A 14,091-nucleotide genomic window follows, 5' to 3' on the forward strand; every position below is an offset into this window, starting at 1 on the left:
TTTTTGTTTAATAAAACCGGTGGTTTCCTCTACTAAAATACATGTACAAAAACATATCTCTGATTTATAAAAAAAAATAGAAAAATATATTTTTGTACATGATTTTTGGTCGAAGTATCCTCCTGTAATCATGATTTGTAATAAATATTTGATTTAATTTTGTTTGATTCCTGTTAATATTATCATTTTTTTTCTTTAATTTATCTTTCTTTAATTTATGTTTCTTATTTAAGTGCAAATAAATTTTTTGCTTTTGATTATTTTCCGTTTTATTTCTTTTTTTCGGAACACTCTTACTCGTCAAATTCAATTATTAATATCGGGTATACTAAAATGGATCACTCTGTTCACGAAATTCACAAAAATGTTACTTTCGTTCAAAAGTTTGTTTTTGCTGTAATCAGTTATGTTTGAAATTGCACGATCAAAAAGTCGTGTAACCTATTTATTGTGAGGAAATTTTTCAAGTATATTTATAACTCTAATATGCAACCAAAGAAACAAAGAAGCCATTGTGATGGAAATATTTTTTATTTAAATATAAAAGAATAACCGTTTTTAACATCCAAAAACCACGATTAGTAAACGGTAAGCCTTTCACATATTAAAGCTACGAGGCTATATTGGATATTGACTCCGAAAGAACAATTTTTAAGCATCAATAGACTACCTATGTTATTAGATGTAGGGACATCCAATCACGATCCGCCATTCAACTAAGCGTCCAACAATTCCTACCACAAGCCTACAATATGATAGTATTTTAAAATATAAAATAAAGGTATTCAAGTACCAATCCACGTCTTAAAAAATCGGTTCGCTAAAAAAATCACAACGATTAACATAATTGTGGAATCCTTGCACATTCACAGTAGAAACTAAATACATTAAAACAAACTCTCAATAACCATACAAGACAGATTGACCAAGTCATGTGCATGTGTAAAAGACGTTATGGTACCTATTACTTCCATGTTATCAGACACCAGGGGCATCAACTGACGGCAGAAAGCGCGCGCTCCTCGCCGTGGTAGCGCGGGAGCAGCACTACGCGACATGCCTCCAGTTTGGTCTGGTGAGGTTCGTCTCACCTCTCGCTGAGAGGGCTGACCTCATCGCCCCCAGTGACCATCAGCTACTGTTTCAGAATATTGAAGAGGTGAGATAGGAAGCTAGGAATTTTTTAAATGAGGAGCTGATTAGAGTTGATAAGTCACGAAATCACATAATTCTATGGATACGGTAACATACAGATGGGCTACTGATGCCTTACCAATAATTTTATAGGACAAATAGACTAAGATAAGCTATGTTAAGCTTTCCATGAACAATAGAATGTCCTTCGTTGTATAATTTATACCCTTGTTAATAAAATTGTTTAGCAAAGAATATGCCAAAAAGAAAGTCTTAAATATCAGTACCATTGGTAACTTTTTGTTCTTCTATTCATTACAGATCTTCAGGTTGTCTGAAGATATTCTCGACCAAGTAGTGCAAGATGACGGAGAAATACAGACCTCAACGGTGGTTGCGGTATACTTACAAAAGACCCCTGTGTTCCTTAGTCTCTATAAGAAATATTGTTTAGGACTTAAACGAGCTGACTGTGTATTGGTAAGATATATTCATAAACTTAAAACCCATAAGTGCATCTGCAAAAGTGATTTTCCAACTACAAAATATCACAACACCAAATAGGACCTTTCTTAATTACTTCCACTACTTTCAGGTAAAAAAATCAAAGGACCCAAGTGGGGCGTTTTCGCGCTTCTGTACCAGTCCTCCAATACCAAGGAGAAGACCCGACATCACGTCACTGGTGCACAAACCGCTGGAGCAGTTCAGGGAATTATTGAGACTCATGCGCGCTGCCGCCATCGGTAATGGCGCCGGCCCTTACGATCAACTGGAGAAAAAGCAATTACAAGTCATCGTTGAACAATTGCAGGTAATAACTTCTTTGTTGGCATGATAATTGAATATAGTATTTGATTCAGCTTTAAGTTTTTGATAGTGACCGACGATTTAAATGCTAAAATTGTGTTTATTCCATTTCAGAGTAGTTATCAAGATGTCACCGCTGGTTCCGGGTTAATGGGATTAGCTGGTGATGGCAAACCTTTACTGTCTGTTGCTGATCTGGAGAGTAGACTGGTGTTCACTAGGTGTAAGGTATTGTATCAAAATTAATAACCAATGTAGTAGATTGCCATTTGTTAATCGACAAAATCTAATTATATTGGTTGTTTTCAGCCCTTCGTGTTAAGCACTGCAGGTAGGCAGTGGATATTTGGCGGTGAGCTGTCCAGGGTAGAAGGTAGAGCGGTCAGACCGTACTGGGCGCTCCTGTTTAGCGATCTTCTTCTGTTCGCCACCGTGTCAAGAGACCGAGTGCTTTTTGTCACCGAGGAGCCGGTCTCACTAGCATCGGTATCGGAAGCTCAATTTAATATCAGGAAAAAAGGTAAGTGCGATTTATCTACCAGAATCCTTTTTTTTCTATATTATAAAATCCATAGCTCAACAAGAATCGGATGTTAAGCGTCGATGTGAATTTTACTAGCCTTTTTATCGTCTTTAAGTAGAAAAGAAACTGGATTGACTAAAACGATAAGTACTTTATTGTAAATGTTTTTATTTTTAGCAACGGAATTCCGCCTCATACTTGGCCGTGCGGGCGGAGAAAGTCCATTAGTGTCCTGCGCTCCCAGAACGCCCGGAAGATCCCGTCCTATTGTTCTACGCGCGCCGTCAATAGACTTAAAAGCTGTCTGGCAAAGTCTACTTCAAAGGCAAATGTAAATATCAATACTTTGTACTCCTTTAACGCTACTAAATGTTTTACCATTTGTTTGTTGATTTGTTTGTTATATGAAATGTTGTCTTTCCAGTTATCGAGCGCACACAATGTCCGGGACTCCACTCGGATCTCCGTTAGATTCACCAGACCCACAGCTCACCTTCTCACTGGGGACCCTGGACTCTCAACAACGCCAGGTATCAGGATCCAGCATCCAACGTCACTCGAGCATGGCGCTCTTACCAGCCAGCTCGTATCGGTCACATCTTAATATGTTGGTAGAAGAACGACCCGAAAAAGAAGTTAGAGTTAGTTTCGACGTTCGACCTTACTCCGAGTCTCCCCTTCCTCAACCCGTTAGAGGTCCACTAAGTTCAGTGTGGAAGACCGCGCCCACTCCCGAAACGCCTTCGGCTAATCTCTCCCCTGCTGACTCGCAAACTTTCTCTTCCCATTTTGTGTCTTCCTCCAGTATCGAAAAGAACGAAGAGAGACCTACTTCTCCCAGTGCACAGGTTACATCCGATGGGTGTGAAGATTATTCGGAAGTGTCTCCTTGTAGATGGGAATCCTTCGAGGCCGATCTAGCTTTAGCCGATTTAGACGTGGACCCCTCCTATAAGCATGCCGTCGAAGAATGTATATTTCTTCCCGATGACCCACTCTTGCCGCGCGTCGCTTTACCGGAGCGGCCGACACCGCCAGCGTACTTGGAACTTTGATCCGCGGAGTCGGATCCGGAGTTGGCAGAAGCCTGCCTACATCGGATCCTAAATAGGAAATTCAGTTAGGTGGTTTACCAAAAGAATTCCCCTCGGGTGAGCCTTTATTGTTTTGCCCTAACTTAAATTCACGTCCTGGTCCTACCTTTGAAAAAGTCTGACAATCTCGACAAAGAATTATATTTGCAACGTAACTTGAAAAAAATTAACTTGGATTGAAAAATATTCTCATTTATGAGAATCAAGGTTGTGGTAGTAAATTTTGAGAGACATATTTTCGAACGTAAACGATATTAAAAGAAATAATTCAGACTATTTTGAATAAAAAATGCGTTATTCCTAGAACTTAAGCCCCTAAAACAAGTAAGATACTATTAGATACCTTCCCAAACGTATTTGATAAAATCCCATTTGTAATATCAAGCTCTGGTTTTGCTTGATCTTTCCAATTTGTATGCCAACATTTTACAATTTACAAAAACACTGTGTCAAATGTAATATAGGGTACCAATTAGTAGCTAATACGGTTTCATTACGTATTAATTTTTACGATTCGTCGCTTTTTAAGTCTTCCGTCCTTTTCTTATGATGCATTGTCCTTTTTTAGTATTTTATCTGTAGCAATTGAATCACTTATTTCTTATTCCATGTGTTTCTGTAACATCATATATATAAACTGATATATAAACACAGCTAAACACTCACGTATATTCGTCCGGTGGCGGTCCGGTGCCGTATATTCGTCCGGTACCGTCACCGGACGAATATACGTGAGTGTTTAGCCGTGTTTATATATCAGTTTAGTATAATGCATCATATGTATGTTAGTATATGTTAATTCGCGGTAAATAAGTATGTCTCTGTCTAATGATATTGTTATAAATGTGAAATTTCAGTTAATGTTAGTGTTACCATTTTGTACAGGTCATGTGGATATTTGGCGATTAAATTCGCGATATTTTTATCTCATGTAATCCATTATAGAGTTACACTAAAATATTTTTTATTTAAATATATTATTGCTTCTTTATTTTTAATACGAGCACTCGCTAACATTATCATCATATGTGTTACAATGAAAAATGGTAGTCGAATCGTGTTGAATGTAGTTGATGATATTTGATTTGTACGCATCAAATCCATGCATACTTAATAAAATCGCTATTATCGTGAAATGTTCACATAACCTATTCCGGGGACATTTTTGTATGTCTTTTATAAAAAAATAATCGTAGTTAGAATCGAACATTTTCGATATCTTTGGCTGTGTGTGATTAAAAAAATTGATGATAATTTTGAGAAAATATTTTCGTCTGGGTTTCTTGTTGACACACATCTTGGAGTAAAGGTGAATTTTGATGTTTGTGTTTCGTTTCAATTGATATATTTCTATTGGGTAAATAAATATTGTCAGTGGTAAACCCTTTTTTTATTTTGCAATCTCTAAAACCTAAAATGTTTTCGACGACGAACATTTTATATTTTATTTATTACCGACCTACCATTTTTCAGTGTAGTACAGAATTAAATTAAACAAAATACTTGCATGTTAAGACGCATTGTGTTGTTTTATTTTACTGTAATTATTTTTTTGCACAATTTTTAGCAACACTATTTAATTATAAAATGTCTTATTAAATAACGTTGTCATAATAAAAAAGAATCGTTAACATAATTCATAAAAAAAATCTCTAAAATTTTTACGTAAATAAAAATAATAAATTAACAAAAAATGTAACTACACTAAACATATTACTAAAAAATTGTAGTTGTTGCCTAAGGTTATATTTATAATTTTTATTTTAAAAATCTCAATTATTTTTTAATCCCTTGAAATTATAAATTTCATAATTAAAAATACTCACAACCTTTAAAAATGAAATTTTTACTTTTCACGATTTTATTGGTAAGTACCTAAATAATTTCATATAAAACATATTTGCTTAAGTACAAACATAAACCTACTTAATTCAATATCTGAATATCCATGTTTGAAAAACTGTGTCTGTGCAGCAAACAAGACGTAGTTCTGCTGAAACACAAACGGGAGCACCGGGCAGTGCTGCAGACGGAGCTAGAAGTACCCGTAGTAGAGGATCAACACTCCATTTGCAAAGATGGATGACACAACTACCTGAAGCAGAGGAATTAGATCCACCAGAACCTGATATGGAGGTCACTAATATCATTGATTTAAATTGATTCTCATTCTAAAGTCCAAAAAATGACCAATATTATGATTTTTTACCACAGATGTGGAGCATAGAAGAATTGAGAAAGAGATCCAAAGAATTAAATTTATTAGAAGTAGCCGATATTGTGGCAAAGAATGATGAAACAAAAGAATCATCGCCAGAAAAGAAGGAAAACGACAGAAGTCCTTCAAAAAGTAGTAATTCTGACAGCCAAGTGAGTTTATAATTCAAAAAAAATTATGGTTACTTGATTTTAAACATAATTTTTTTAATTTTCTTTTTATTTTATAGATAACGGTACGAACTAGTCCTGTTGTGGTCGATACGATACCCGTATGTAGACAGTGCCATAAAAAATGCCTATCAAAACCAAATAGTCCATTAGTATCACAAAAGGAACCACCAATTACACCTAAGCCCAAAATCGAAACGTCACCACAAACATCAGCTTCAAATAAAAGCACCAACAGCACGTGTAGTGCAAACTGTGATAATCGAAAACAAAAGTTTTTCTGCCACTTAGAACGTAAAGGTGCAATTAAAATACGCCCCGAAGATGCTCCGAAAGTCGCCTTAAAAGTGATTGACTCAATAGAACAAAGCCAAAAGATGCTAAAATCGACTTCATATGACTTGAACACTGATTCTGCAATTTTAAACAGTGGCATGAGCCGAAGTCGGACAAAAAGTCGCTTGGAACTTAGAAAAGACAATTCAATTATGTCACCTAGCCCTACTTCTAGCAGTAGAAATAGTCCCCTCTCAACTAGTCATACTACTTGTAGTTCTATGGTTTTTAATTCTAGTTCTAATGACTTAAGAATTTCTAATTCTAATATAACTAATCAAGTTCAGTGTGTCATCGCACAAGAGAAGTACATCAATGAAGTGAAATGCGTCGAAAGTATTACTTTAAGCAAACCTCGATCATCTTTATCGAACTATTCATCTCCTGCATCAGCAAAGAAGGAACAAATAACAAGACAAAAAGCGGAAAATGTACTTAATAAAGTACTAGGAATGAACATTATAACAAAACATGAAAATGTTGGGACACGTTTAAAAACATCTTCAGTGTTCTTAGATGATGATTCACTGCACGAAGACGATAATGATTTCAAAATAGAACGTGGTATGAGAAGATCGCCGAGAATGGGAATAGCAACTATTAGTAAAATGAATGGAGATATAAGTAAAAAGACTGATATGATTGATGATATTAATAACGTAAATGAAAATGATACACTGTCAGATGAGGAATTGGAATTGGGACCACTTATGTTAATGGGGTTATCTGCGATTAATCCTGCAGCTCATCTCATGCGAGTGGAACCTTTTAAAAGGAATTCCGAAGTTACCATCAACAATATTCATTCAAGACCGGCCAGCCTTTGTTCAGTGAAGTCCGAATCACCTGTGCCTAATATATCTATAGTTCCACCCACACCTGATTATAATTCAACAAATAAGACTGTAAGTTTATTTACTTAATTTGAGTTATTTCGTTAACTCTATTACAGATGTTGCTGTTTACTTTTTAGGATGGTATTATAGATGATTCACCTGAATCACCAGATGTGCCTGAAGACCTACCCTACGTTTCATTAAAAAGGTTTTTATTTTATAATTTTTTAATTTTATTTAAATTGAATGCAAATGTTTTTATTATTAAATTCATTGTAGATATGGTACAATGTCAAGCCTCGAGAGACTACCGTCTGATGAGACGGACGATGGTAACGTAAGACTGACCACACAAGAGCCTGAGCCGAAATTACACAATTCAGGTGCAATATCTTCACTTTCAACTTTATTTGAAATCATCATTCACAATATTATGTTACTATCTTACTAATATTATAAATGTTAAGATGGGTGGATGTTTGTTTGAAGGTATCTCCCGAATTCGGCACAGATGTAGAACATAGCCTAGATGAACACATAGGCCACTTTAAGTTTTTCCTTTAATTCCGCGCGGAAATAATCTTCTGCGAAAGCTAGTTATTCTATAGTTTCAATATTTTGAAATTTTGTATACATATACACATTAGCATCAGTGTATAATTGTATACTACTTAATTAATAATTAGTTTCAGCAACAAACACGGTAGCAACCAGTACAGCGGGTGGTATAATGGGATGGACCGCAAGAGCTGGTTCATTCGTTGTAGAAAAAATGAACATCTTTAGTTATACTGAAAGTGTTCCAAATACTTCAATAGCTCATAAACAACCATCTTTCCTGGAAAGGTATGTTTCACTGCTTATTGAGAAAGCTTTATATATGAAACTAGCGGACCCGACAGACGTTGTCCTGTCTACACGTCTTTAATTTGAATAAATTAATATGAAGTTAATATTTGATGAAAATTGTGAATCTAAACCATTCCCAGATCCCCTTGAACACACACAAAAAATTTCATCAAAATCGGTCCAGTCGTTTGAGAGAAGTTCAGTGACATACGCACTCACAGAAGAATTATATATATAAAGATTTTGTATATTACACTCTTATGACCTGTAATTTAAAAATTACTAATAAACTGTGTTGTATTGTATGAAAAAGTTATTTTCATTGACCGTTAATTATTATAAGCAAGTGCTCTTTTATTATAAAGTTAGTGTTTTTAAAATGGTTCGTATTGTCAATGGCTTAATTTATCTTATTTTTTCTTTAAATACCTCTCTGATATTTTATTTCTGATTGTAAAAGAATAATAAAAAGTTTATATTATATTGTAATCATGTTACCTTTCATATCGTAGGTGGACGACTCAAGATACCAAAGTTCGATAAGTATGTTGTGTGAAGATTCAAAAATAATTTAAATTTTTGTGTGTTTTATAGCTTGAATTATACTATATCCTCTTTTGATTATACTATAACCTCTTTTGATTAATTTTATAACATTTTCGATATTTATTTTTGTTTAAAATAAGTTACATTTTTTGAAAAGTTTTTTCTAGCTGTTAAATTAGGGAGTTATAGGAAACAAATTGTAAAATATCTTATAGATATTTGAAGCCTTAGATTTTAGTTTACTTTTAATGTTTAATTATAAGCATTTAAGGGAAGTTTAAAATACATAATTTAGTTATAGTTGATTTGTAACTACAATTCAGAATACTACTTAGTTTAAATACTTTAAAGTTTTTCTTAAATTAAAAATTAGCGTCCGTTTACATTAGAAAGTTACTAGTTAAAGAATTACGATGTTTTTAATGCTGATAGTAGAAATAGGATCATCAATTTATTAGCGAATAGCAAGTTAAATATTTGTAAATATAAATTTTTCTTTTAATTAGCGATATTACCGTAGAGTTCCATTGTCGTAACACTTTTATTGAAGTACATTAGTCTCTGTTTTGTCAGAACGAATAAAAGACATGACTTTTAAACATGCGCGGCAGTGGAGTTCTACGGCTACAATTCATGAGCATAAGTATACACTTATTAATAATAATATATTATTTATTAACCAGGTGTTTGGGTGTAAGTGATTGGAAGTCTACATTGGGAACTGAAGAAGGTACAGCTGAGACTGGTGAAGGAAGTGGTGCGAGCGGTGAAGAAGCGTGGGGAACACCATCCTCTGGAGACCTATCAGACAATCTTCCCGATTCTGATCACGGAACGCTTTCGGTTAGAAAATTTGTATTAATATCTTAAATATGTAGACTAAAATTAAACAAACATCTAATCTTACTAATATTACAAATGTGAATGTTTAGATGGAAGGATGCATGCATGTTTAAAGGTATCTCCAGAATCGCTGCATGGATGTCAGGCATAGTGTAAAAAGCATAGATATAGAACATAGCCTGGCAGAATACATAGGTTAATTTTGTTTTTTAGTCGCCAGTTAGTTTAACAACACTCCACTTAAATACGTAACTTCAGAGATTGAAAACCTCATACCATTTCTTGTGATAATGAGTTGGTTTGATAAAAACTTGACACACAGACTTGTATACCTCTTATTGTTAACTTAAAGTTGTAGTTGTGTTAAAATTGTGTGAACAGAAGCATTACCATTGCAGTCATCAACTAAGTCATCATCGTCGTACGCTGGTGATGATGACACTGAGCTTATGATGGACGAACTATTGATGGCACCCACACTAACTGGTCCTACGACGTTAAGACCATTATTACCCAGGTAAGGTTATTATTAATCTACACAAATTCAGCTTTTTAGCGGCTTTATCTCTGAGTTAAGCAATTTCCTGCATTTTACCTCACATTTTGCATGGAGTATTATTGCACATTTCTCCCAAATTCGCTTCAATGTAATTTTTAATCATTTAGCTTACGTAGATGCTAATTTAAATTATTTTTATAAAAAAATTAAAAAAACTAACTCATAATGTGTGACGTAGGGATGTTTTTAGGAGAAGACTGGAGCCTTTACTAGAAGAAGAATTTTCTGACAGTGAGAGTGAAGATAACAAGCCTACCCCTACCAATTCTGATGACCAGGTGAATATCTTCAATGAACTTTATAAAGTTGCTAAAATCATCAGTCACATGAAAGGAGACGACGTAAGAAAGAGCAAAAACTAATTTAGTTTTAAAACGGTAGTCCTGTACCAATTATGTGTCGTCGTGTGAATTTGTACCCGAGTATGTTAAAATGGATAGATGAATAATGTAGGATACAAACATAGCATGTTGTTAAACCCAATCCCTTAAATATAAAAAAGCATGTATCATTGCACGATTTCTGCATAAGGGCATTGGAATATCGGACTCGTAGTTGCGGTGATTTGTTTCTAGGACTAGATTTATTTATAGATAAAATGATTACTATTACACGAGATGAAAAAACCACAAATGTAGATAGCATTTTGAATTAAAACCATATGAACTGTGGACATTTCTACGGATGTTTAAATTGACTCCGTGATATCCACGGCAGATGCACAGCCGCGTATCTAGATTTCAGAATGTCCAACTTAACATGGAACAAAATATCAAATACCTTCTGTTGACATTTGTCATTGGTAAATAGTTGTAGGTTAGTTTGTGATCGAGTCTCGAGGCGACATCATCATTGGCAAACCGCTTTGAGGTGTAGACAGTAGTTAGGTTATGTCTCACGTTGTGACTGGTCCGCTGGTGCGGCGCTTGGCGCAGGGCAGCGGGCGTGGCCTCGGTGCTGACGACTGCTGCGACGCGCCGCGCCTGCCGTCCTCTGCTTCCGGCCAAGGTGAGTAACAACGAAAAACAATCAATAACTACAAAACTATTATAACACTACAAATTATTAATATATATACACAAGCATTTAGATTTCATGACGTATTTTCTGTAAGTAACTTTTGTTTAATAGATCTTTCAGACATTTTCACAAATATTAACGAATCTATGTTCATCTTACAACATAGAACCAAACCTTGTTATAAAATATTTTCTTAAATAGAGGATTTTAAGGTATCCACAAATCACAACATAAACGAGTTAACATGAATACTGAAGAAGCATGAAATATGCATGATTTCTGTATTTTAAACACCGTAAATGTAAGCAGTATAATTTGCTTAATGTCTCTTATCCCATACCTAATTTTGTCAGCTCAGCATGAACATTGTCTGCAGGCATTTCACCCACCTTTCATTTTAAATATTTAAATGCAATCATATAATAAATATCAATATTTGTAAATAATGTTAATCTCTTTAATTATTCTTGACATCTTCGCAGCTGTACCATTTTGTTAGACTTTTATTTTTAAATGCACAATAATAGCTATGAGTGCGATAGCAGATTCAAGCATTCTATATTAATATTGTATAGTAATAGTTGTTGTTGCTATTCGTGTGATGACTGCTAGTATTGGGATGTTACCAGCAGCAGAGGACGGGGGTGCGGGCGACGCACGGGATGCTGGAAGGGCGGCCGGTGGTGCCGCCGCGTCAGAGCTGAGCCCAGAGCGGACGCCAACCAACGAAGCGCCCTCGATGCCCTTACAATCTGGTAAACAAAATTTTTCTTCAAATAGTATTAATAAAAGCATATTGAAAAAAAAATTGACTTCGCTAAAACTTATTACTCTTTTAATGACATGCAACGACATGTGTTGTGTTTAGTTTCAAAAGAATGTGCGGAACGAGCCGGTGCTGGTGTTGGCGGTCGTCGGGGCTCAGCCAGCTCGGCCAGCACGCCCTCCACACTCGAGCGTACTACGATACACAACCCGACGGCCACGCCACTACATCAGCTGTCACCAGGTCAGTCTATGAATACCATGAAATTTTATGAATTATGGGACCTTACTTTACTAGTTTTATGGTACAGAAGTCGTCTTCTGCTTGAAGCGTTACGTGAAGCTTACTCTTGTAAATTTGTTTGGTGCCAGCTTCGGAGCCCCCCTCAGTCCCGGAGCCGAGCCCGCCGGAGACCAGGCCGCGGTCTCCGGAGGAGCGGCTCAGCCCACGCGCCGAGATGCGCTTGGCGTTGGACCAGGGCAAGGACATGCTGGCAGAACAGGAGGTAAACAGGTTTTTCTTTTAGTGCCCCCTCCAGTATCAGTAGTTGGCCGCAAGCTTATCGAAATTATTCCTATCAAATATTACTAGGATATTTACTACTAGTTATACTCTCAAGAAGGCTGTTAAATTGGTTATGTATACGAAAAAAGCTTTAAAGCCGGAAAATTTTTAGTTGAATCTCGAACAAAGAAATTACTTTAGTTATTTCAAGTGTCAATCACTTATATTCTCCAAGAGTCTTACAGATAAATCTGTATATGTTCTGCCTGCTCTTGGAAATGCAGCAGGGTGGCGTGTCCGACCCCTGGTCGTTTCGCGTGGCGTGCCAACGGTCGCTGCTGCGCCGAGTCGCGAGCGCCGACGCGGTGACTCTGTGCCGCGCGAACCCTCGCCGCACCGTCCCGCATACTACTTCGCGCAGTTCTGTATATGCTTGGAAGCGTAAGTATATATAGCAATATATCAGAAATGAGGCCATTGTGGAATATTTTGTAATTAAAAAAACGATCAACTTTCAATGAAAATTTTTTGACCGACAATTTTTGCATTTCTTTTACAACAAACGATATTTGTGAAACATTCAGTTCCAGAAAACGAGAAAGTTATGGAGATGGAGCAACTGGCACGAGTGGAAGCTCAGACGATGCGTTCGCGGACGCGCTCTCAATGCCAGAACGGGAAGATGTACGTGTACAACACTTTGTTTAAGTTCAATTCATTACAAGATATGTATTTCTTTACAGTAAAAATTGACATACGTGAAGACCATTTTAAACCAATCAATAAAAAGATCACAATTTTCAATCCCCAAAAAGACGAATCAAAGCAAAGGAAAGAAACGAAGGGGTCGCGGCTTAGTTGAAGTTAATAAGGCTAACAGGACGTGATTTCCGAAATAAACAGTTAATCCGATGATTTCTGACAGAAAAGAGATCTCATACTGATTCAAATTTTACATTGTTGTCAATGCAATTATAACCTTAAGCCGTCTTACTCCTAGCTAGCTTATTACAAGCTAGGTCTGGCGAATATGCAGCTACACACTCAAATGAAATTATGTTTACAGATTGGGTTTCCTCCGGCGCCGAGCGTCATCCGATAGCCCCCGCCGCGAGCCGTTCATGCCGGGCGGCGAGCGGCCCTTCTCTCCCCGGCGCACCACCGTGAGCAACCACGGCTATTACAAGATTTGCTTTGTCAATGGCTCCCTTTGAACATCTCACCTACACACATTAGCTTCTAAGCGTGGGTGTAGCTAATCGTAATACTAATAATTATTAAAAAAGTGACGCTATTAGCCATAACATGAAATAACAAATCGGTACATACTTGGTAAATCCATTGTCCCAATTAATTCAGCGACAACTTTTTTGACTTGTGGTTAATTCTAATTAAGTCTACCTGTAATTTTTAGCCATCTATAAGGGGCTATTGTGCTATGACGACATGTTTATGTCTCGTTAATTTATTAAAATATAAAATTAGTTAAATGTCTTTGCCTTGAAATTTAGCGGTACTTATGCAATTCTTATGGCAGTTAACACGAAAGCTTAAAATCGTAATAATTAACGTATTAAAGTAAATTAAGAGTAGAGGAATACAAATAAGGAAGACACAATTACTTGGAATGCCAATAGACTTTTACACATTTATAGTTTTTTTTTTAGAATTTACCTACTCCAATTAAAGACACTCTTAAATAAAGTGCAGTTAAATCAATACAAATAATTAAGTCATAATTCAAAATTGTTAGAACAATAATTAATTAAGTAATTAGGATATTAGTCAAAATTAACTTGAATGCCTTTCGGATATACTTATTATAAAATGTTATTACTTAATTGTATGATGTTTAAATTAATTGGAAACTAAAAGTTTTTCTT

General features: G+C 35.8%; 2 protein-coding genes across 2 annotated transcripts in view; both read left to right on the top strand.

Annotated features, from left to right (window-relative positions):
* Positions 1 to 6,304, top strand: part of PsGEF (Protostome-specific GEF) — a 36,869-nt gene extending 30,565 nt beyond the window's left edge. The window contains exons 9-19 of the mRNA XM_013310988.1: positions 983 to 1,159; positions 1,456 to 1,614; positions 1,730 to 1,948; positions 2,059 to 2,172; positions 2,254 to 2,464; positions 2,645 to 2,798; positions 2,892 to 2,997; positions 5,536 to 5,697; positions 5,776 to 5,931; positions 6,009 to 6,148; positions 6,274 to 6,304. Coding sequence (XP_013166442.1) covers positions 983 to 1,159; positions 1,456 to 1,614; positions 1,730 to 1,948; positions 2,059 to 2,172; positions 2,254 to 2,464; positions 2,645 to 2,798; positions 2,892 to 2,997; positions 5,536 to 5,697; positions 5,776 to 5,931; positions 6,009 to 6,148; positions 6,274 to 6,304 — 1,629 coding nt within the window. The remainder of the gene's footprint in view (positions 1 to 982; positions 1,160 to 1,455; positions 1,615 to 1,729; positions 1,949 to 2,058; positions 2,173 to 2,253; positions 2,465 to 2,644; positions 2,799 to 2,891; positions 2,998 to 5,535; positions 5,698 to 5,775; positions 5,932 to 6,008; positions 6,149 to 6,273) is intronic.
* Positions 5,844 to 11,622, top strand: LOC106117464 (uncharacterized). The gene is made up of 10 exons (XM_013311796.1): positions 5,844 to 5,931; positions 6,009 to 7,190; positions 7,259 to 7,329; positions 7,401 to 7,504; positions 7,808 to 7,967; positions 9,200 to 9,359; positions 9,758 to 9,876; positions 10,097 to 10,196; positions 10,859 to 10,926; positions 11,571 to 11,622. Exons 2-9 carry the CDS (start codon positions 6,327 to 6,329, stop codon positions 10,877 to 10,879), a joined length of 1,599 nt encoding a protein of 532 aa, XP_013167250.1. The 5' UTR covers positions 5,844 to 5,931; positions 6,009 to 6,326; the 3' UTR covers positions 10,880 to 10,926; positions 11,571 to 11,622.
* Positions 11,623 to 14,091: the final 2,469 nt, after the last annotated feature.

Source organism: Papilio xuthus, unplaced genomic scaffold (genome assembly GCF_000836235.2).
Source record: "Papilio xuthus unplaced genomic scaffold, Pxut_1.1 DF827680.1, whole genome shotgun sequence".
NCBI classification, from domain to species: domain Eukaryota; kingdom Metazoa; phylum Arthropoda; class Insecta; order Lepidoptera; family Papilionidae; genus Papilio; species Papilio xuthus.

What these genes read in the sequence shown, in the direction of transcription:
- LOC106117464 (XM_013311796.1), top strand. Translation starts at nt 6,327, where the DNA reads ATGCTAAAATCGACTTCATATGACTTGAACACTGATTCTGCAATTTTA. An exon ending in CCCTACGTTTCATTAAAAAG is followed by an intron (nt 7,330 to 7,400) that starts GTTTTTATTTTA and finishes AATTCATTGTAG; the next exon opens with ATATGGTACAATGTCAAGCC. An exon ending in TTAAGACCATTATTACCCAG is followed by an intron (nt 9,877 to 10,096) that starts GTAAGGTTATTA and finishes TGTGTGACGTAG; the next exon opens with GGATGTTTTTAGGAGAAGAC.